Source organism: Strix uralensis, chromosome 10, assembly GCF_047716275.1.
Source record: "Strix uralensis isolate ZFMK-TIS-50842 chromosome 10, bStrUra1, whole genome shotgun sequence".
Taxonomy (NCBI): Eukaryota; Metazoa; Chordata; class Aves; order Strigiformes; family Strigidae; genus Strix; species Strix uralensis.
This window is the reverse complement of record NC_133981.1, coordinates 5,719,177-5,742,785: the sequence shown is the minus strand read 5'-3', so window position 1 is coordinate 5,742,785 and position 23,609 is coordinate 5,719,177. Positions and strand designations below refer to the sequence as shown.

The 23,609-nt window shown below is 44.4% G+C and overlaps 1 protein-coding gene across 4 annotated transcripts in view; it reads left to right on the top strand.

Annotated features, from left to right (window-relative positions):
• CADPS (calcium dependent secretion activator) overlaps window positions 1-23,609 on the top strand; it is a 221,290-nt gene that overhangs the window by 104,798 nt on the left and 92,883 nt on the right. For all 4 annotated transcript variants that reach the window (XM_074879024.1, XM_074879023.1, XM_074879022.1 and 1 more), the window contains exons 7-11: window positions 1,192-1,303; window positions 5,539-5,678; window positions 7,710-7,776; window positions 16,007-16,115; window positions 17,225-17,437. In XM_074879024.1, coding sequence (XP_074735125.1) covers window positions 1,192-1,303; window positions 5,539-5,678; window positions 7,710-7,776; window positions 16,007-16,115; window positions 17,225-17,437 — 641 coding nt within the window. The remainder of the gene's footprint in view (window positions 1-1,191; window positions 1,304-5,538; window positions 5,679-7,709; window positions 7,777-16,006; window positions 16,116-17,224; window positions 17,438-23,609) is intronic.

Genomic DNA, 23,609 nt, shown 5'->3' with positions numbered 1-23,609 from the left:
AGGTCCACAGGTATCTTTAAGAGAACCCCATGAGGATGCTTGCTGGCACAGCTCAGGTGAGCCCTCACAGGTGTCACCAGGCAGCAGCTCCAGCTGCAGCTCACCGGGACAGGAACAGAGCCCAGGAGGAAAGTCCCTGAAACAGAGTGCAGTGAGCTGTGGCCAAACTGGGGCTCTGCTCTCAAAGCTTCCCCACGTGTCCGGGCTGAGAGAGAAAAGCTCTAGTGTGACAGGGTCAGGCCCATCACCACACCTCTCCCCGGCGGGCTGCAGGGCTGCTGTGGGTCCCACACTCATGTGGGGAAGGTCAGCTGTGGGGTGGGCTCCCCTTGTAAGACTTAAAATGGCAAATTTGGCCACAGATATCTGCAAACTGTGGCTGGGACCCTGCAGGACATGGAATGAGTTCATGTTCTCTGCACACTCGGCAACTTGTGGTTGCAGGAGCTTGGAGATGTCCTCTAGAAACATGCATGTCTAGGGGGGGTTCTTGCATGCTGTGGGTCATTCAGCCTCCATAGTGCTCCTTTCCAAGCCATGGGACCAGCCAGGAGATGACTCATGGACTACAAGTAGTAGATAGTTGTCTTGGTTCGTCACGTAGTGGGAGAGGTGGCATTTCCTGGCCACTGCCATCCCATTCCCAAGGAGCTGGAGTCCTGCTCTGCAGTCCCAGCAAACTAGGATTACTCCAGACATAATGGCTTGAACTTAAACCTGGGCTGGGCTGGGACTCAGAAGAGGACCCAGGTTAAATTTGTGTTTCTTCAGAGAAAGCAAACCTCACTATCAACCTGGAAAGGAGAGATTAAATTAGCCAAGAGATGAGCAGAGGCATGAGCGATTACAGATGTCCTGGGTGCAGATGTCCTCGATCCTCAACTTCTGTTGTGGCTATACAGGCAGTTGCTGCAGGAGACATATCATTCTTTCTAAATAAAAACACTCTCCTAAATTTGGTTTCATGCTGCTCTCAAATACTCTTATTTTTGTCCCCAAAGAACCATCATGGGTTCTCCAAACATCTGTCCTACGCTTCCCAAAGAAGATAATTAATGCCCTTGTCACTCAGACAGCCCAGTGACTTCAGCTTGCGCCAGACAGGACATTTTCAGTTAACCATTGCACACCCAAACAGTAGTGCTGCTGACCTGCCAGTTGAGCTGAACATCTCTCTCCTTATTTTCACAGCTGGGGCACCCAAGGAGACTTCACGACAACACATGCGCTTCCTGCAGTGAAGGTGAAGCTATTCACGGAGAGCACGGGAGTGCTGGCTCTGGAGGACAAAGAGCTTGGGAGGGTAGGAAGATTTTGAGTTTAATAATGTTTCCTTCTGGCCCTGCTTTTCTAGAGAAATCTCTCCTGTACGGAAATATCTTTGGAGCACAACATGCTCTGCTTTTTTGCCAAGCTTCAGGAGGGGGAAAAAGCAAGCTCTCCACTGCTGGAAAGGAGTGTATCTCGCATGCTGTCTTTGTTGTAAGTTTTTAATGGCAGCATTTCAGCTGGCTGTGCCTGCACTGAGCAAAGGCAGAGGATCTTGTGTGATATTGGCAGTCCGGAAAGCCTTAGAAGTTGCTTACGGAAATGGACATTCCTGAGGCAGAAAAGGGGATTATGCTGAAGCAAAAAGAGGGGATTTAAGTTTGGCAAGAGAGTGTTAAGCTGCTCTCATATCTGCTGAGCAGCCGGTGCACAGTTTGAACAGTTGAAAGCACTGACTGTGGTACTCACTGCAAAGGGCTTGAAATCCTGGCTTCCCCTGGGAGTTGTGGCTGAAGGGGTGGCTTCAGTGGGGCTGGACTGGGGAGTGAAACATGGGGGTTCATTGCTACCATTGGTGGTGTTAACAGCAAAGAGCTCAGATTCATGGGGAGCTGACCTTCTCACCCCATCTCTGCCCCTCACCTGTGGTCCCTAAACCAGCTCCCTGGGGCTGGTGGCCCTCCATTGCTGCAGACCACAGCTCCAGGCTATTTGTGGATGACACTTTTCTGTGGCTCTGGGACACTTAAGTTAGCCTCCATGGATTTTGTTTCAGCTGTATAATATGTGTTGGCCCCAGGCATAAGTGGCAGCAAACTCCTTGCCATCCCTTTCCCAGCTCTTCAGGGGTGTGAGATCAGCATGGTTGAAGACCTCATGAAAATCAGTTCAGGGTAAGAGAGGCTGCACCTCACACATGGGCTTAGCACCTCTCATGTCACAGCTCAGCATGGCCTGAGTGATCTCCAGGAGCAGCCTGGGCTCTGTCTGCCCAGCTCTGCAGCACACCTTGCCCTGTCTACATGGCTATGGCCAAGAAAGTTGCTGATCCTGTGGCAAGCCCAAGAACGGTATTTCCAATTATGGACTAACCTGTTGGGATGTTTCTTGCTAACTCCGTGGCAGCTTGTGCCTTGACATAGGAGAGTCTGTGTCCATACAACAAAATTTTCCCTTATTACCATGGTTTTGTGCTCATCTTGTTCATACAAGTGCCAAATATTCTTTCAGGTCCTAGTGAGCTGTTGATTTAGTTTATATCTTTATGGTGGAGAGCACTGCATGTGATTTTTGTCTCACAAAATTTATGTTCATTTTAACTATCTGTGATTTCACGTTCATATAACATCCTTTGTTCTTGCACTTGAGAGAGAGAAAAGCAAAGCTAGCCCTTCTTTTCTCCTCTCAATCTTCTCTTCAAAGAGAGTCACAGCCCCTTCGGACTACCCTCATTCACACCTTGATCCTTCTTTTCTCCCTGTCCTCCTCGTTTTTTGACAAAGGGGATGACCCCACTCTAGGCTGCAGTACTCCAGCTGAAGACCTACAGTTGCTTAGCTGCACAGCATCATAATATTTCCAGGATTATTTTCAAAACCTTCTTCAAACAGCCCGGCACTCCTGCCTTTATCCGCTGCAGCATGCTGAGCAGAGCTTTTCACCCAGCTGGTCGTGATGCCATTCAGGGCTTTTTCCCTTGAATGGTTACACTCGGTGTAGACCCGCTTGCTTTGTAAGTCTTGTTTCTACTGGCTGCCATGAGTGGTGCTGACTTTGCTGGTCTCGGGAAGCAATTAGCTGTGCATGTTGTTCTGAGAAAGACGTCAGGCCCCAAAGCAACCCCTCTTGCCGTGAAATGCTGATGAGCCAGCCCCACCAATGTGCTTTAATTCCTGGTCCAGCGGGAAGCCATCCCTCGGCGCTGAGCTTCTGCGGGCCGAAGGATGCGGGCCAGCAGCAGCGAGTGCGGGGAGCCGGGTGGTGATTTCCCCTGGCTCGTGGCCACTAGTGCTTTCAATCGGCCGAACTTCAAAGGGACGCTTGGTGTGCCCGGAGCGGCCGAGAAATGACGCGTGTCTGCTCAGGCTGCTTCAGGATTTTTTCTTTAATGAAATAATGAAACTGGGAGCATGGTAAGCCCCTGGTTTAGCGGTTGGAGTGGGCACGAACCTGTCTGCACGGGAAGAGGAGGGAAGCAGGTTTTATACACAAAAACACCCATGCTCAGCCGCCCTTTGAGAAGCGGCTTTGTGCTCTGCCAGGCATGTACAATGCCTACTTTCTATTGCCAGTGTTAAGTTGGCAACCAGCCGGCACTCCTCATTTCACCACTTTTATTGAAGGGAGAGCTGGAAAATGCTCCCAAGCCCTAAACTGCTGGATGGGCAGCTGAAGGCATGGGAATACATCCTGGCCCTATTGAAGCCGGTGGCAAGGCTCCCACAGATTTCATCTGTGCCAAGACTTCAACTACTGAGAGCAAGGAGGGGAAGAGCCATGAATTACAACAACACTGAGCAAAGTTTCTGTGCCTTTTAATGAAAAAGAGTTAGAAATCAAAGTAGAAAGCATCCCAAACACCCTGAGTGGCTGCTGCCTCCTTAAGAGACGTGGTTTAGTGGCAAGTCTATGTGCTTGCATGACCTGCCTTGCAGTGGGGGTCCTTGGATACTGCTCAGAGTTTGGGTCCATCCCTGTTTCTAACAACACCCCACAGGGAGGACTCACTTCTCATCTTCAGGATTTGCTAAAATGTGTTTTTCTCCAAGAGTGATGCAGTAGAGGCTGGTGTTGCTCAGTTATCTATGTAACTCATAACAGCTTCAGATTCCTGCCAGAGAAAGCATTAGTCTGATTCAATAAAAAAAGTGATAAATAATGTTTATGAATAAGGGTGAAGTAGAGAATCTACTGATGTTAACCTCAGGCTTTGGAGGAGGCAATAAAATTATTTTTAAAATCATTCATCAGAGGGTAATAATGTCAAGGATATTTTGGTGGAAAACAGCCCGTAGGTTGTTGAATCAGCGGTAAAGTTGAAGAGCAGAGGAATACAAGATTATAGTCTGGGCTGGAGTTTGGCAGGAGCACGGACTAAGCGTGAGCAAGGAATGAGTGATGGCAGCACATCAAATAACAAGGGTGAATGCTGCCATTTGTAAAATAATTTGCTTGCGTAAAGGTTAATGGATTTAAAGGAGATTCATCTCACTACAGGACAGTGGAGACTTGAATGAATTTGTGCCAAGCAAAGTCACCTCAGAAAGTGAAAGCATCAGAAGAGGAATGGGCGTAGGAGGGGGAAGGTTAAGCCACCTCCAAGGACACATATGGAAACACCAGGAGGAAATGGTGGATGTGGTGTAGTTCTGGGAGAATACTCTGTGGCTCGCTGTCTGAGGGAGCTGCTCTGCTTTGTAGGGGTAACAGGTGGGTGGGAAAAGCACAGCCATGATCAGGAAAGATTACTTGCCTCTTGGAGCCTTTCTGTTTCTTTGACAAGCCAAGCGCTTCCATTGGTGTTCATCTGCACTGCTCCACTGCAGTCCCTGGTGTTGCTCTGATTCACCCCAGCTGGAGACCATCCCATCATTCCCTTGCTGCGTGAAATGGAAGCAGAGAGTCCTGCAGCCACTGATGTCATGACATGGGATGCAGATTTTATCTGCTGTCATAGTGCAGTCCAGCCTACCTAAAATGTTGTCCTGCACCCAGTCTTAACAGTAAGCAAAAAATAAAGCCAGCTTCCCCACAACCTGATAGTAGCAATAGATGAACCATTTTAGGTAAAGCTTTCTGAGCCCTCGAAACATCACACCTCACATGGGAAATGCCAGGAAGGCTGGAGGTTGACCAAGTTTTTTGAGTCTGAAAGTGGGCGATTGCAGCGGGCAACCTCAGCAAAAAACTTGTTGCTGGTTTGCTAATCACATTAGTCCACCATCACTTTTAGACTGATTTATCTGGACAGCTGCAAGTTTGTTTACCATGATCTTTCCTTAAACAATGGGAACTGATAATGCAGTTCTGTTCTGCACAACCCCATGAACAATGGCACGGTAGGTTGAGGAGCTGAAGAATATATGAACTACTCTCAAAATAATAAACTGTACTTTAAAAAAAGCGATAAAAATCCATCCTCACTGATGTGAACAGAAATTTTCAGACTTTTAGGGCAAAAGTAGCTCATCTGATGTGCTTTTGTTCCCCATTAAAACCCAGTTTGTGAATAATTTTTCCCTTTAACATTGTTGATTTTGACATTTGCAGGTTGTTCTCCACCCTACTCCCAATAGCCCAAAGCAATCAGAGTGGCACAAAATGACTGTTTCCAAAAACTGCCCGGATCAAGACCTGAAGATCAAGCTTGCTGTGAGAATGGATAAGCCTCAAAACATGAAGCACTCTGGGTAAATGCTTGTCTCAATCTGAACAATTTGTTTTGAATGTGCATTAGAAGATGTCTCTTTTAAGATTCTGGAAGAGAAATTTTTTCTCAGGTTCACAGGAGGTTAAAAGAAAGATAAATATAAAAATGGCATTAGTTCATTTATAATGCGCTTTCCATATTCTTAGCATAGTCCTTTCAATGCATATCAGCCAAACTTTAAATTTTAAACAGTATTCCTCAGGAAATTGCTAGGTTATTTTTTTCCTGCAAGGAAGTAATAGGTGAAGTGCCTGACTCGCTTACTGAGAATGGAATAATTTCCTAAGTTATTCAGTGTTTCCCTGTATTGACTTCTCAGAACTAAAAGCACAGTGCACCTTCCACTTAAACTCCAGAGTGATCATCATTATTTATACAGAGATACACAGCACAATTAAATAGCAGGTGCCTGGAGTAGGCAGTTGCCTGGAGTAGGACTAATGATCTGGAAGGTTAAAAGGGAAACCTCTCCCCTCCAGATGTGAGTGTCAGAGGATCTGGGGTCAGGGGGATCCCTGACCACCACCTCTGGCTTCCACCTTCGTGCCATGCAATTACAAATTAGATCATCCTTAGGAAGATGTAGCTAATGCCATTGGCAAGACTCCTCTGTTTGCTTTTCAGAGCTGAGGATGTGATGAAAAACAGTAACCATCCAGGAAAGTCACTGTTTTGATTAACTCTTTCTCCGGTATATTTTTGGTGCTATAAAAGTGACTTTATTTCATTTTGATTTTCATAATGTTTTGTTAGGTTTAATTCATTATTAGATGGTTTGGATCACTCATCTTTTTTTAGTTCCATCTTCTCCTGTCTTCTCTGCTAATGAGGTCAGAGCCAGGAGCCACATGTGAGGTTTAATTTTTCCACCAAGATCGCAGACACCAAAAGCAAGAAAGGACAGTTCACCTGTCCTATTTGTTTCCTTGACCACAGCTGATAGCAACAGGGCTGAGCAGTCCTGGCTTTTCTCAGTCTTTCTTGAACTAACATTTGATTTACAAGATGCTGCTTAAAACTATGTGGTTTATAATACTAGCTTGCTATCAGAACTGAGATTGTCTTTCTGTTGATGTTAGCAGCAATAGCAAAAAGGACAATTATTACCCTGTTCTTGAACTAGCCAAGCCTCAGCATGACTTGGAGTTTTGTGGCTTAAAAATTCACCAAGTGTATGCTGTATCTCTTCTGGCATAAGGAACCACTAGCATAACCAAAAAGGAATTGTTTTTCTATCTATTGAGCCAGAACTAAAGTAATTATAATGATACATAAAACATATTAATGCTGAATAATGTCCTTGCGTTTATTATTACTCTGGTGCTGCCACTATTTTTGCCAGTGTTTGTATTACAGTGTCACAGTGACCGCTTCATCACAAAGATTAAATGCAAATTGTGACATTAATTTTAAAAGTTAATTATTTCTTTGTAGAAAACAGTAAATTCACTCCTCAGAAATTATTCAGTTTGCTTTGAATATCCGTAGCCAGGCAATTTCTAGGAATTCATCTTAAGCTGTTCAGCAAAGTGTCCTGGCTTAGTCAGTCCAGTGGATACTGGGATCCCAGGTACTGGTTTTGATGTAGTAAGTATCCCCCTGTTTGACAGCTCCCCTCAGCCAAATGGTTTTGTGAAGGCTTAAAGCAACATTTGTGGTTTCTCTCCCTTAATTCTTCCACTGCAAATGTATTCTTCACCCATCCAACCATGTCGTATTCACTGGCATTAAAGGGCTTCTAAATTCTGAGCAAGTTGTGAAAGACAAAGAGGAAGGGAGAATTAATACTGTGTAAGATTATGACTCTGGGAGCTTTTTATGTCACTTTCTTTACAGGTTATTTGTTCAGGGTAGAAATAAGCACATTTATGAATGCTGCTGAGCTTACGAGTCTTGTAATTACTCCTGCTTGTGCATTAACTTCAGTTTCTAGGTGTAAATAAAACATACTGAAAAGCAAGAGAACAGCATAGTCACTTGTGTACTGAATTTGCCTATTCTTTTCTCCTAGGTATTTATGGGCCATTGGTAAAAATGTTTGGAAGAGATGGAAGAAACGATTCTTTGTCCTGGTCCAGGTAACAGATTTAACTAGAAGTGATCTTAAATTGCAGCATTAAATATTTAGGTCTTTCCTCTGGCTATTTTCAGTGCTGTGTAATTGGTGCTGAGCTGTGGTTCTGCGTAGGGTGTCTGTTAAGTCATGGATTTTTTTCTAAACATATATATCTTCTCAAGGATATCCCAGTTGCAGACCTCTAGCCATGAGTTACCTGATGCACATGAATGCTTGGTGAAATGAAGAACCAGTTTTAGTGAGGAATTAATGAGATGAGAAGGAAGCTTGGTCTGTCTTGGCTGGAGGTATTTGGGTGCAAATGTTCCCTTTTGAGCCTCCAGGTAAAATTTGAAGTCCATTCAAATGTACAGTAGTTTCATCACTGGCTACGTCAGAGTCAGTACATCATTCTTGACATTTATTTGCCTTCATGTTCATTACTGCCTCGCATTGTCTGCAGCTCTCATCGATCATTTTGCAATGTCTTTCTTCCTTTTTCCCTTTTTTCTTTTTTTCACTTTCTGCCCTCCCAGTTTCAGTAGACCATGGTTAAGAATTTCAAGGAAACAGGCAGAAGATGTCCTCTGTAACCTAAAAGGATCTGGTCAGTACTTGGTGTGTCAGATATTCCCTCACCTTCCCAAGGGCAGCTGAAACCACTGCATTGGCCACAGAAGTGTGGGGCCCCAGTTTGAGCAGCTCCATCCTCACACCAACCTGATAAAGCCACTTGGTGGCTCTTGGGTCCATCTCTCTTTCCCTCCTCTCTGGGTTCCCCAGGGTATGTTGTCTCCAAGTATGAGAAATCAAAGCTTTGTGCAGGGTCCCGTGATGAAAGCACCAAGATGCTCTGATGGAATAACATGGAATCCAGCTGAGATCTTGTGCCAGCACAGATCCAAAGTAGTCAAGTCAGAGGGTGAAATCCTACAGCTGATGAAGCAGATAGCAGGTCTGCCACAGAGGGGCTGGGATTTCACCCATGTGTAACAGAGATGGTGTAAACCAGGTTCACCAGGCTCCACATTTGGGATGGAGCATGCTTGTGTGTTGTCTTTCCTGTGCTGGTCTGGTCCTAAATCACCTGGTGTAAACTGGTTAGTTTGTTTTGAGTTAATTATTACTCCAAGTTCAACTGTCCCAGTAGGAAACTTAATTGCATTCCCTGTTTGTCCATCACTGCCGGCCTCTGCAGCACTAAACTATGTGGCAGATTAGAAAATCTATCCTGGGGAGGTAGAAGGGATTTATGATGTGCGTGACCCATGTAAGTAGGAGCCTATTTGGAGAGGCCACTTGGTACCTAGTCCAATAACCAAGTAGGATCAGCAGCAACAGTTTAAGTGCTCGTTTTGTAATCCAAATGGGGTCAAAATGGCCACAGAAGTGGGGGAGTTAGTGTGGAGCAGCCACAGGAGATGCTTCTGTCTGCCCAAGCAGTATCTTTAGATTTAGGTAAAAATGATGGGTTTAGGATCTGTGTAATTTATTCCTAGAGGCACTTGGTTTGCAAATGCACCCTCCATGCAGGGACTGGCCAGGTCCCTGGCGAGGTAGGGTGCTTGGCACCTTGCAGGGAACCCAGCATCTTGCAGAGCTAGACCGCTGGAGGTAAATCCCAGATTGTCTCCTGAGTAAGAAGCAGCAGAGGCTATAATGAAGGAAAAGCCTTTTGGGAACATTATGCAGTGACCCTGTTCTTGGGCAGGGATTGAGGGATTGCTTTTCTCTGTATGTTTCCTTTATTGTGTTCTGAAAGGAAGTTAGAAGTTCTGTGGCAGTCTGTGATCACCTGTAGAGCAACCAGTATTGCTTCTCCTTGAGAGGTGATTCATTCCTATTAGACCAAGTTCTCAGTCCCTTTTTCCCTGTGAACAGGGATTCTCTGAAGCAGAGAATTTCTTTCCTAACATACCTTCTCCCATAAGTAAATCTGTTGATACTCTTCTGTGCAAGGGTTTGCAGGTTTGGACATGGATTCCCATGTCTCTCTCAAGTAGCCTTTCTTCTGGCCATTCTATGCAGTTACTTCTCTAGTTTTCAGTTGCTATATATTCTTCAGCTTGCTGTGGAATTGAAGCTTTCAGAGTTATTCCATGTTTTCTCATGTTACTAGGTCTGTATTCGTCAGTTGGCATATAAGAGCAGAATTTGGCCAGAAAAGCAATTCATTTGAATAAGATGAGCAGACTTTTGCCCCCAGAGAGTCTCTGTAGCCCACCTCAGAAATTCCAGCTGCCACTGCAGCTTCTCTGTTATGTTACCGTTTGCTCAACATTTGGTGCAATGTAAAGTGTTCTGCCGTACATCAAATATAAACAAGAAACACTCTCTATGCAGTCCCTCAGATGTAGTTTGAGCATATTGAACATGTCAGCAGGCAATAAAGATGGAATAAAAATACTTTGCTGTCCGTATGTTTGTCATTTGCTTTTCATGCAATGCAAAGGATGGGTGCTGATACGAACAGGGATTGGCAGCAAAGGTGTTGATGTCCAGGATGCTCTGAACTCTGCTAAACCACAGACAGAAAATAACCCCCGCAGGAAGGTGAGCTGGCTCTGTTACGTAAAGAACAGACAAGGAGCAGCCCCTGTTTCAGGAGCTCGCTCATCTGCGCCAGGCTCCTGCTTGCACCAGAGCTGAGAGGTGGAGTCCAGCATGGAGTCCACAGTGGTCTGGTCAGTCCTTGACACTGCCAAGAGGGCAAGGCTGTACGTTCAGATGAATGTCTAAACATTTCCTTTCTGATCCCGTGTCTCTGTCCCTTACCTGTAGCATCTTCTCCTGCAGCTCTGTCTCCTCTCCCATTGCTTGCAGAGTAACCTCCTCCTCCTGGTCCTGTGCCCTCTCCTGCCCCTCTTTCCCCATTTCAGATGGACGCAGCCTCGGTTCCTTCAGTGCTATTGGGTGGTACCGCTCTGCCTTCTGGTACCAGTGGTTAAGAATTTCATGGTAATAAATACTCAAACTCTTCATAACCATCTAAACAAGGCACAAAGGTGCCAAACTGCATGGGCGGCACCAGGGAGGAAGGTGTTGAAGGCAGTTTGTCTCTTTTGTGTCAGTGATGCCTTGCCGGTATGAACAGAGGCTTTGCGCGCGTATGTAGAAAAAGGAGCTCTGCAGGGAGCATTTCCACTGCTACTTGGCTTGTGTAAGCCCTGGAGAGAAGGGGAAAGGAGCAATAACTGCCTTGTGATTTGGGTGGAATAATCCCTCGCACCTTCTGTGTCTGTGTAGCTGCGAGGGTTGTACAGGAGTGGAGATGATTTGTTTGGGTGTAGCGGGTGAGGGCGGTTCCTTTGTGCTGTTTCTAGAACTGGGCCTCACCTCTCCGGTGCATGCATCGCTGGGTGGACTTGGTTCAACCTCTCTGGAAAGGTTTACAGCGTGGCACGGCTGGCAGAGCTGCTGCATATGCTCCTCTAGCATGTACCCGTGCGTTAAGAGGGGATAGTTTTCTCTTCCGAATGAATCGCAGTCCTCTCTGCACGCTGCCCACCCTTCTCGTAGACACCCTTTGAGATGAGCAGCAGAAGAGCAGAATACTGATTAGATGTAAATTACATGGCAGAGACTCGTTACTTGCCTAATTTTAAATCCTGAGATATGCAGCGTGAAAGTGATGGCAGAATATGGCCCTGAGCTTGGATGGAAATGGTCCGCAGCATCACAAGTGAGGAAAATGCTTCGTAAAGGCAACAGTAATGCCAGTGGCAGTGGTAAGCGAAAGCAATGGAGCAATTTAGGGCAAAGTTCTCTGTGACTGGTTAGAAAAGAAAATGTACATCCATCACAGATGTTCTAAGTGTTTCCTATGTTGCTATATCAGCTGCCTGAGCACACATACAAATTTCAGCCAGTTTGCCAATTAGACCCTTGGTTGTGAAAAAGCTGGGATTTTTGATAGCTGACAGAGCTTGTATTAATTCTTTGCAAGGTCTAATGTGCTGTACTGGCAACAACACTATTGTTGGTTCTGGTGGGTTTGCTGGAAATTTCTTATAACGATTCTTAAGGGCAAGTGAATTAATTACATTGAGATTTCAGACTGAATCTGTTCTTCTCTTGTCATAACCCCATTTCTGTGCTCTGGCAGCATATGGGAAGTAACACTCCATGGTACCTGGATGACATGTCTGCTGAGTAGCTTGAAGCAGTTTTCAGCTGATTGTGTCTGATGGTGTTTGCAGAATGTTGTTGGAACCAGATCAACTCTCTGCAGATTAAAACCAGTTGCAGTGTCTACGCCTGGATCTATTGTTCTAGTGACAGACTCCCTGAACTCATTATAATTTAGACTAACAGTGACAGTTCCTGCTTTTAGCAAAACTAAGCTGACTAGGGATAAAATGAAATGAAGTAAGTGTTTAGTAACTCCGAATAACCAACAGAATTTGAAAATAATTCAGCAGAATTGCAGTGTACTACACCAGCAGTCCTTGACTGTGGTCATCAAGTCAAGGTAAATGACCCGTAGCTCATCCCCATAATCATATTAAATCATGTTTTTAGTTAGACCCTAGCTGAGAACTGGACATAGGTGGTGATTCTTGAGAAACCTTGAGTGTTGATAAATGCAAAATGTTTGGAAACTGCTGGTTAAACAGATGCCACAGCTTGTTACACCTGGCTACAGCAGGTCCTGCATGTCCTGTCCATGCTCACATGGGATGTCTTCCCATCACACAGCCCTACCCGAGGGGCACACACGCACACCTCCTACTTGAAGGAAGAAGTTAGGACTACTGCTACGTGCAGTTGTTTAGGGCTGAATGGATGCGCTGAGATGTGAAAACAACAGTTTCTCTAAGCTAAGATCATTTCCTCTGCTCATTTGTGTCAGGAAAGGGCTCGGGAGGCAACATACAGCTGCAACCAGAGGACAAGAGCCTCCCATCAAAGTGGAAAGCTGTATTACAGCTGGCAGTATCTTAGCACAGTTTCTCTCCCTTGGGACAAAAGACATGCTGTTAATCTAGGAAAGGTCCATTTAAGAATTTAACCCAAGTGGGGCGGTGTTATGTCAACAGTGAGAAAGGGGGAGGCGAATGACTGAGCTCAGAGTGTGAGGCATGACAATTAACAGGTTTGAGCAGGATCCTGGGGAAAGCGGTGCTCACTAGAGCAGGAATCTCTGGTGAAAAAACAAGGACAAAGTCAGGACTGGTTAATACATATCTACTGTATTTATTAATCACTTGGATTATATAGCTGGTGACAGAATATGGTTGAGTGCCAAGAAAGTCAGATCTAATTTAGCAGCCTGGGAATAGTGAACTTTGGCATTTGTCTCCCGCTGTCTGCTTCCCCTTTCCTGAATTTCTTTGTCTTTTTCTCCTTTTTCCCACTTTCTTTTCCTTCTGTTCTTTTGTCTCAAATTATTTCTCAAAGCGTTTTCCCTTTTTTGTAATGAACCAGCCAGGGCAGCCTTGGATTATTTCCCTTCTTTTAGTTTTGCTCAGTTCAGCTTCCTTAGATGCTCCTTTCCTGGCCCTCATCGAGTCCCTGGATGAAATCCCAGCTGCTTTGAGAGTCCCTCACTGGGCAGAGATTCTCCTCTGTCTTCCTCCAGTTTCCTCTCTGTATCTGTGTTTTTTCCAATTACTCAAACCATTCATCTTGCCCATCCCATCTGCTCACTCGCTCTCATACCCAGCTATGGTTCAGTGTGAACTCAGCAGGCTGTAAGATTAATTTCTGCTATTAACTGTTTCACTTGTCTGGCCACTTCTAAGCTTCTACAGAAAGCAGGCTCTGTAAAGCACAATATTTTAGAGGACTGATGAAAGGCAAACTGCAATCTCCACTTGACCCTACAGTGCTGCTCAGCAGTGAAGCACGATCGTGACATATCGAGCTTTCTAGAATCTCATTTTGTCAAGTTTTGCTTTACCACTGCTTGTAAATGGAAGGAGCCACATGGCACTGGTAGCCAGAGCATCAGCTTCTTTCTGACCCCACGCAGTAAAGGCTGTAGGCGGCAGGATAGGACAGACAGGCTGGTATGCCAGTCCTTGAAGTCAGTAGCTCAAGTTGTTTAGGTGCAGGCACTCTACATGGCACAGCTGGCACCTCTTCCAGAGGCCGTCGATAGCTGTCTCCTCCCTCCAGCCTGATCCCAGCCTGCCTCCTGCCAGCAGGCTCTCGGGCAATCCTGAGCTTGGGCTTCACACTTGAGCTATGTGAGCAGAGAAGTAGGACATGAACCCAGATGAGCCCTGGCTCATCACACGTTGTAGACCCACCTGTAGGTTTCTCTTAGAGGTCTCTTCTTAATAATGACATAGAGCAGCTTCTTCCAAGGAAATTGTGTGAATGCTAACAGGAGAGACAAATTTGCTTTGCCTCTGTCCCAGGATGGCTCCACCAGAGTCTGCTGTCTACATATGTCTTTTATAACTTTTAACATGAGAAGTATAAGCTCTGAAATGCCTGCTTGTGTTTCCATACATTACTGTTGTGTTGGTATGGTTGGTTTATTGATAGGGATGAAGAATATTTTCCTCTCATTCCAAAGATGAGAGGAATTATTTGTCCATGAAGAAGAGCCTGAAATTCAGACGTCATGTTCAGGGTCAGAGAAGAAGAAACTGAAGTACTGAATGAATTTTACCTGTTGCTATAGAGCGTACGGGAGAAGGAAAAACCATTAGTTGTATTAATGTTTTCAATCAATGTCAGCATAGTTTAGCACTGACTCATTTCAGGAATTAAATTTATCACGCAGTCCCTGAAGTTCAGGCTGTCTAACACAGAGAAATCAAATCCTCACTGCTCAGATGAAATCTCCAGGATCTTACCATAAATAAAGCACATTCAAGAGTTTCTCCAGGAGATGGCAGCAATATACTGCAAGTATAACTGAATGAACACTGCAGGAGTCGTCTGAATGTTGTGCTGTGGGGCACTAGGTTATTTTTAGATTTCTTCGTGTTAATCTTTTTAATTTTTGTGTTGCCGGTACGATGGTATGCATTCAAAGTTCATAGCATAGAATATGCACTGGTGTGCTCCTGCTATTGGTCTGTTACTTGTCAATCTTTCGTCAGTGCTGGTAGTTTTAAGGAGGATGCAAGATGCTTAAAGCATCACTTTTAGTCTTACTCCCACAAATGTGTTAATGATAGGGTTTATTCTTAGGTGGCTTTTGGAGCTGTTCCTGGAGGAAGGCACGGTGCAGGCAGGGCTGCTGAGAGCAGGCTGGCAGCTAGCAGAAGCCCGTAGAGGGCAGCAATAAACCGAGCGCCGACTGGGAGATGCTATGCCAATAGATGGGTCCCCTGACTTAAATAAATGACATTTTATTAGCGATAGATGCCACCGAAATAGGTGCTGCGTGTGTATTTGTAGCCGAGCAATTTGTCTGGAGTTTGAAGGCAAAATCCCCCAGCCCAGCGCTCGTCTTTCAGGATCTCTCCCGACTTCCAAAAAATGACAAGCATGATCCATTGCCACCCACCAGAGTTTTAAAGTTTCCTCGAGAGGTCAAGAAAACGTCCAGACAAATAAAATTACGTCAGGCGTCCAGGATGTGACACAACCTTAACAAAGTCATTTGAAATCATTTGACAGTAAATTTCCCCGTGAGTTCCTAGCCTGGGGCACGGAGAATCCTCTCCTCTCCTCTCCTCCCTGGACGAGCTTCTTGCCGACCATCCAGATTGCAGCACGCCGAGTACGCGCAGGGTCTTGATGTGGCCTGATGGCCTCCTAAAGGCGATTCGGGGGCCTGGCAGAGCCCCCGCAGCTGAGTCGGCTTCCGTCAAGAGCTTGACATTGAATGTATCGTGTCATGCAGATGGTACCTCAGAGGAGTGAGAGCTGCCATTTACAGCACTGATGACAACAACTGCCGAGATCAGTGGGATCTTAAGATTGCTTTAATATGACTGGCACCTAGCAATTTAGCTCACATTGTTTGTGACAGGGTGTCACTCTTGCACTTGTCTGGGGATGAATGATAGAGGGTTTTAAAGCGTGGAGCTTCCTCTTTTGGAGGAAATTAAACCGCTGTATGTACTGATGCAGAGAATTAGATGCCTGCCACAGCAGGGTGTGTTAAGAGAGAGCTTTACAAAAGCCTGGTAAAAAGTTTAGTCTGTCTCGTATGGGCAATGACCGTCAAAATTACCCCACCACCCCCAGGCCCTGTAAACACGCCGTCAGCACACGGCATTTGTAAGCGCTTTAGATTGCCTTGTCGTGATCACCCGGTGCCATCTTAGCTTTGTGATTTTCTTCAGGTTAGTCAATATACATTTGCTATGTGCAGCTACCGGGAGAAAAAAGCTGAACCTCAAGAGCTGCTGCAGCTCGACGGATACACTGTGGACTACACCGACCCGCAGCCAGGTACGGGGCCGACAGCTTGCTGCTGTGCCTGCAGGTGCTCGTGCTCGCCACGCTGCCTGAGGCTCCCAAACAGGAGTCCCCTCTCTTTCTCCCCCTGCTTGCAGCTGAACTGTGATCAGCATTATTATAAATATGTTTGTGTTTATACTGATCATTAGCTATGCATGACTTTACTATAAATAGATCTAAGGAATTGAGCTAGGAGTTGCACCAGAGGAGGGAAAGACTCATCTTCTCTGGGGAGCCTAAGTGAATTAGACGCTTAAATCCCAGTGAAATTTGTTTGTGAACTGAATGATCAAATTGAGTGATGATCCTAACCTGTGCCTTCAGGTTATATTCCCTAAATAAAAGGTTAGCAGCTATGCCTGTCTTTATCATAGAAAATATTTGTGAGACCAACCCAGCATTTTTGCCTGTCCTATTTTCTCTCTGATAGATGTGAGTGAGTGGAAGAGGCAGGATTAGAAAACCCCCTGGTACCTGGAGGTACCTGTTGAGTGATGAGACCCTTCTTTGAGTGGAGGAGCACCACATTTCTTTTATCTCAGTGGGTCATCATGCTGAGCGTGGTGATCCTCACTGTGCCCTGGATAGTGGCATCCCCAGAGGAGATGAAGAAAGACACAGTGGGTTGGTTGTGTCTGGATTCCAAGTTAATTCCAATGTTAAGGAGATGGGAAGATGGGTGCCAAATCAGGGCAAAGACAGAAATAAGCACATCACCCAACCACCTTTAGTGTGGTGTGAGCCCTGATGCACTCGCTCTAATGGGAAACCCCCCACCGCATCCCCTCAAAACCCACTTTTAATGGGCTCCAGTGGTGCCACCTGCACAGGACCTGCACAATCAGGGCTGTAGGTGAGAGAAGCAATTAATACCAGTGTGTTGGGGCATGTTTTAGTAATCGTAGTGCAGGGTGCTACCTGTCAACCTGGCGGGCTCTCTCGCAGGTGAGTTTGATGCAGGGGAGGGGACTGAGCTTGGCCAGGGTCAGCGTGGAGCTGGCTGGGGACACCCAGGGCGGCAGTGGGGTGGGAAACTGGGGGAGATCCCTTCGCTGCTCTCAAAGTCTGCAAAACTCCGTTGTCACTTCCTCTCCTGCCAGGTTTGGAGGGCGGCAGAGCATTCTTCAACGCGGTGAAGGAAGGAGACACGGTGATTTTTGCAAGTGACGATGAGCAGGACCGTATCCTGTGGGTCCAAGCCATGTACCGAGCCACCGGCCAGTCTCACAAACCTGTGCCGCCTACCCAAGTGCAAAAGCTAAATGCTAAAGGAGGAAATGTACCCCAGCTAGACGCCCCAATCTCTCAATTTTGTAAGTAAATAAGTTCTCCTAGAGAGCAGAAGTCTTTGATGGAAAGATTTTCTGCACTGATGTAAATCAATATTCACACACATGTTTCTGACTCCAAAATGAAGTTTCTTTCATTACCATTAAGCTGCTTTTTACATCAGTGGATACAGAAGCAGTTAACCTGTGTGTTCAGGACAACCAAACCCAAGAAACAAAATTCCTTGGGGAACTTGTCAATGAGTATTTTAAAGTGCAATACTTGATGGAGAAGAGACTGGGATCTGAGAGCCTGAGACCCAGCTTGCTTTCTGCAGACACACGTTTTACCCCCATACAATAAACTGTACACCCAGATCAGAGCGATTCATTAGCGCCATTAGCTGTCTATCAAATGCATCACGTGCTCAGAACTACAGGTGCAAATCTTGCAAGTATGAAATGCACACACAAAAAGAGGTCTCCTGTTGAATATTCAACTGTAGGAAAACATATGGTATTTTTAACAGGTTGCTTTGCAGGCCAGTTAGATGTGAATTTAAAGCAATCATCTTCTAAGTCGTAGCTATGCTGCATGTCCTGTGCAGTTATACCCAGTTTGCTTAATTTGAAATTTAGAGCAATTTCTTTTGTCTTGCAAATAATTTGATTATAAACCAGATGAATGCCTCCTCACTCATTTTTCTTGAAGGTCTCGATCACGCATCTGGAGCCCTTTTGTTATGTAACATGCAGCAGTTCTTGCTAGTTTCAGCAAAATTTAAGAATTAATATCATTAAATGTGAGTAAAATAAAGAAAAGTTGTAAATATTAGCAAATTCTTCTAATTAAATCAGATTCTAAGATATAAAACAGTCACGGTAAACCTGTTATGGAGTATTTTGTTGTAAGGAACTCAGAAAATTTGCCCCTTGCTTATCAATATCATTTGACTGTCTTTTATATTGGTTTAACTTCTTCATGTATTTATGGAAAATAACAATGCAAGACATACAGCTGTACAATCAGTGTTACAGCAGAAAACCTCTGCTTGCTGATTTTTTTTTTTATCATCCACATGCTGCATATTTTGGACTCCCTTCTGCATTGCATTGCTGCTGCTGTCAGTGAGGACATAGCATGATGCAGTGTGGTAAACCTATAGTCAGTATTTTCATTTCAGTGACCCTCATCCTCTTCATCCCAGTCAGCTCACTGACTTTGGGGGTGCAAGGTGTAAAGGATTGGGGTCAGGAAGGAAGGAAGGAAGGATGCCTCTCAGAAAGCCAAGATGGGAATTAGGAATTGGGCTCTTGCAAGTGGGAAGTTTACTGGCTGTGATTAGCCTCTAGACCTGGCTGGGTCGTGCTGACCTGAGAGCATTCCCAGGGGTTGTATGTCCCTCTGCCCCAGTTCTTGGATGTAGCAGGCCCAGATCCTTCCATGGCTGCTTTTTTACATGCTAAAAGCTTCAAGGTGTAGCAAGACAGATGCTGCTTGTGGCTCCCTCTCCTAACAAGTGATGCTGAAGGATGATGTTAGCTGTGTGGTTGATGCAAAGAAGATGTTACTCCTGCTTGTCCCAGCATGATCCCTGTGGATTAGGATGAGGGCAGTGAGAGAACATCAAACTGGGGAAGCACCTTTCCCTCCAATCTTCTCACATCCCTGCAGACCTGGAGAGTTTTCCTGCTGGGTAAATTCCTGATGTTTATGGAATTTTCACTTTGCCAGACCAATATGTGGGGTTGGGTGAAGGACAGACACATCATAATTGCTGGCAACAGTTGTAACAAGGTCTGCCAGAAGTTTGGGGAGGGAAGGGGAATGCCTGGGGCCATGTGTGTGGAAGAGCTGAACCCCCCTGCTTAGGTTACCTGGGATGGGGAAGGGGCAGCTGGCCTGTCTGCGTCCTTGCAAGGGGACAGTGAAGTCAGTGACTGAGCCCAGGAGTCCTCTCTGCATCTGACCACAGCCCAGCACGTCCACTGGAGACTTGTGCTGCTCGTGGTCCTGCAGACTGTATCAGCCTGACTGTGCTCAGAGCTATAGCAATGCCACAGGTTTGACCTTGTTTTCCGTCTCGCTCGCCTGACAGGAGGCAGGGGTCCTTCAGCTTCGCTTCTGGTGAAAACAGCCAAGATTTCACCCCCTGGTCCCTCCAGGCCATCTGAGGGGGTCAGGATCTGAACTCAGTTTCTCTCGCTTGTTCTCAGGCTGATACCAGCTCCAAATCCAGATCATTCGGCTTTTTTTATGCCACCACCTTCTTTCCATCCACATTGTGTTTCGCCCATAAACTGGGTGGCTTCAGGCCCCCCTTTTTGCTGTGAGCACTGGGAAACCCTCTTGGTTGTGTTGTGCCAAAATCTGGAAGGGGTAAACCAGTCGGCTCATCGGTCTGATGATGACTTGCTACTTCAGCATCCTCTGGGCTAGTGTGTTTTGTCCTCAGTCTTCCTTCCTCCACCTCCTTTGGATCTAGATCCCTCTGACAGCTGTTTGGGCACAGGACATTCATCCTACAAGAGGAGGAGAGCAGCATGCCATAGTACACCTTCAGCTCAACAGCAAGGGCTACTCGTTTTTCATATTCCAACATTAGTACATGGCACTGCTCCTTGCAAAAGTCATCGGGCACAGCAGTTAAATAATGAGAAGTAGAAGTGAGTCATGCATGGCACACATGATGCCTTGTCAGGAGTCTTAAATGCACAAATACATATCTCAGCTCCTTCAGTCTTGAAATTCAAACATATCAAGTATTGCATTTTTAAAAGGGTCTTGGTTTGTTATTGGGTTTTTTTGGCTTGGGTTTTTTGGTTTGTTTGTTTGGGTTTTTTTGCCTGCAGAAAGGTAAGGACTTTTGCAATACATTTTATTCTTGTATGTTTATATCTGTCATATTTTTTGTGCTTTATTAGAGGCTATGGTGAATGAGGATGTGCAAAGAAGTAAATGTTAAGCCATTTGATGAGTAACTGTTGTTAGAGCTTTCATGTTGTAGCAGTCCGAGATGGCACATGCGCATGCATGCACATGCAGAGAAAATCCAGCCCTTCGCTCCTGTGATGGAGCTGTCTGTTAAACAGAAACTTGAGAACATATTTTGCTGTTGGGGAAACTTGGGAGAAATAGTGAATTCATTTCGTTCCCACCTCTTTTGACTTAGTAAATACAAAGTTCGAGCAGCACTCAAAATTCTCATCCACAGTTCGATAGCAGCACTTGACTTGGAAGTAAACAGACAGCTCCGAACCAGGGTGGAGTTTATTTTATTTGCAATTTAAGTACTGAAAAAAAATAGATCCTGCTATTCATTGATTTTTGTATGACTCTACAATTCCTTTTATGTGGGTGAACAATACCTGTTAGAGTGAAAAGTTTTGCTTTTTTTGTTTTGCTACAATTTAAAAGAAGAACTCCATTCACGCAAAGCTGTGCTTTTCTCCAATGTTCGCATTATAAAAGAAAAAACCCAAAACTGTTCTTGTTTACTGTTGAAATCATGCACAATATTATAGTCAATAATGCTGCCAATACATATTACACCTTTTGGCAATATTTAAGCTTCATAAAAGTGGTCACTTGTCTGAAAGCACCAATCTTTGTTCGTTCTGTGTTAGTGATGCATCAAACAAAATTCCCAAACATGCTCAACGTTCTTTTTTTTTTTTTTTTTAAACCCTTTTCTTTTTAACATGAAAGATTGGTCCGTACTTGTTTTACGTATCACTTGTGGTTATATTTCATTTTTTAATGTGTGTTTATATTTAATGACTGTTAATCACACCATATACAAAGAGTTGGTTGTTTTGAGAATTTGTAATGATTTGTTCCCCCATAATAAGTAGCGAGGTTTATTGAGCTGCTTAAGAAATTTTCAGCCGTTAAGTGGTTTTTTTTTTTCGGTCGGTTTGATTTTCTTTAAGTTTCTTTTTCATTCTTTGCTTGAACCCAAATATTTAGCTGCTAGGTTAGGGCTCCTGTCTGCTTTCCTGAGCCTTGTTGCTAGTCTTTATGTTATTCTGGTTTGTTCCTTCTTACCCTGCTAACTTCTAGCTGGACTCAAGGGTAAGTGCTTCCCTGTAGCTAGCACAGCTCAGATAATCAGACTAGATTATCTGACATATGCAATGTGCTTTTTTTTTCTCTTAAATCTTTCTCATGTTTAGATTTTGTAGTACAAACTTTCCATGTTATTTTCCTGAATTGAGATTTGAAATGTAAGTTTCCATACTGAAATTAGGATGCATGTGATGTTTGCATAATTGCCTTCTCTCCCTGGCTTTCACATTGGCATCAAGTGATCCTCTTAGTAAAGCCAATCATTAACATTTCTATTTTTCATTCCAAGATGTAAATATTAATTAACATCACAATAAAACTGTAAATAATACCTTCTTTTGTTTCATGGAATTTACATCTAGTTGACTGCTTCCTGCCTGAAAACAGATCATTTTGCACTCTGACAATATCCCTTCTCTCTGTGCCGATGATTAGCTTGGTGCAGCGCACCAGTGTGTGGGGCTAAACGTGGACACCTCAAAGTGTAGAAGAATAGGGCAGGAGACCCCAAGAGAACCAGACGAGGTGCAGGACTCCACAGGAGCCCCCCAAAAAACCCCTCTGCATATGCCTTCTGAAAACAAGCCTGAGTCATTGAGGTTTGGTAGTTCCCTCTCCCGTAAACTCGGTAGGGGATGATTTCAGCAGCAAGTGGCAGCTCTGTGGGTCACCCTGGGTTTGGAGGTGACGACTTAAATACATTAGTCACAGAGGGGTGCTGCTGGTCCCCCAAATTATCATAAATTAATGTTTTAGCGTGGGTCTCAATCACCAATCTGAGCAATGCTTGCGAAAGAATAAGCCAGGGGAATTACTATTTTACCTATTCCCACTGGAATACCTCCTTTGAAAAAGATAAAAGCCCAAACTTGTGCTGTAAAAGAGCTTCTCCTTAGCCTTTGTTCAAGTCTTAAATACACCCAGTATAAATCCTTTATTGGTGTTAAAAGCTGCTTCTCTAATACCTGGTGAGTGCCTGCTTTCCTTAGGAGGGAATAGCATCAGTGGGTCATGAGAGCTGGCAAATATGTATCTGGAGTATCTGAATGCAATTATGAGAAGGAACAGGCGGTGTCATCCCTCCTGGCCATCAAACAAGACTCCTTTTTTTCTTCTTCCTCCTTTTGTTTCTGTTTTCTTCTTTTTTTTTCTGTGTGTGAGTATGTGCGTGTGTGTATAAATATACCCCTGGGCAGCAGGCAGAATTCCTTCTCAGCAGACACTTTCTTTTTTCTTTCTTTTTTTTGTTTTCCAAATGTTTGGATTTCCAAAGAGGATTCTTATCAGATTTTACCAAAAAAAAAAAAAAAAAAAAAAAAGTTTAATTTGATGGAAATACAGATTTTTGCCACTTTGAAAGAAAGAAAGAAAGAGTGAATGAATGAATGAACTTGGGTCTGGCAACATTACATGTATTTGCACTACAATGCATTGCTATCCTATTAGATTATTAGTTTTGTGCTTTAATTGCTTTATTTTTTTTAGATAGTTAGAGATATCATGAGAACGCTGCTGTGTCTTCTGTATTGTCAACTTGCAGATGCTTCATTGCAGGAATGCAGAATTAAAATGTTAATTCAGTTCTCACATAACTTGCATGAATTTAAAACTAGCCTGTAAATCACTTCTACGTGCTTTAAGAAGCATGGGACTCTAACTTACGGAATACAAATTCACAGGTTTCCGCAGTCATCTAATTCAAAACATTTTTAAATAGTTATAAAAATGCTGTGAAACAATGTTTTATATTATAAATAGCTGTTCTAAAACTGTGTTTTTAACTTGCCACACAAGGAATTATGTAAGTGTATACTACAAATTCTTATTCATTTAACTACCAAACATTAGATAATTTAGATTTCAATTCAGTGCCTAGTGTGTCTGGTGATTTACAGGAGCATTCATAATCGTTTATTAAAATCGTACCTCGAGCAGAAAAGAATTTGTTTGCGACAGGGGAAAAGCCATAAAACACAGGAATAATCAGCCAATTAAATTTAAAGCTATCTTGTAACGTGGAATAATATGAAGGAAAAAAAAAGAGCTCTTAGATATCCAGCTGAGAGGCGAGTTCAGCCTGCTGCAGCGGCTGCAGCTCGTGGCGGGGAGGAGGTTTGCAGAGCCCCGGACACACACACAGACACAGAC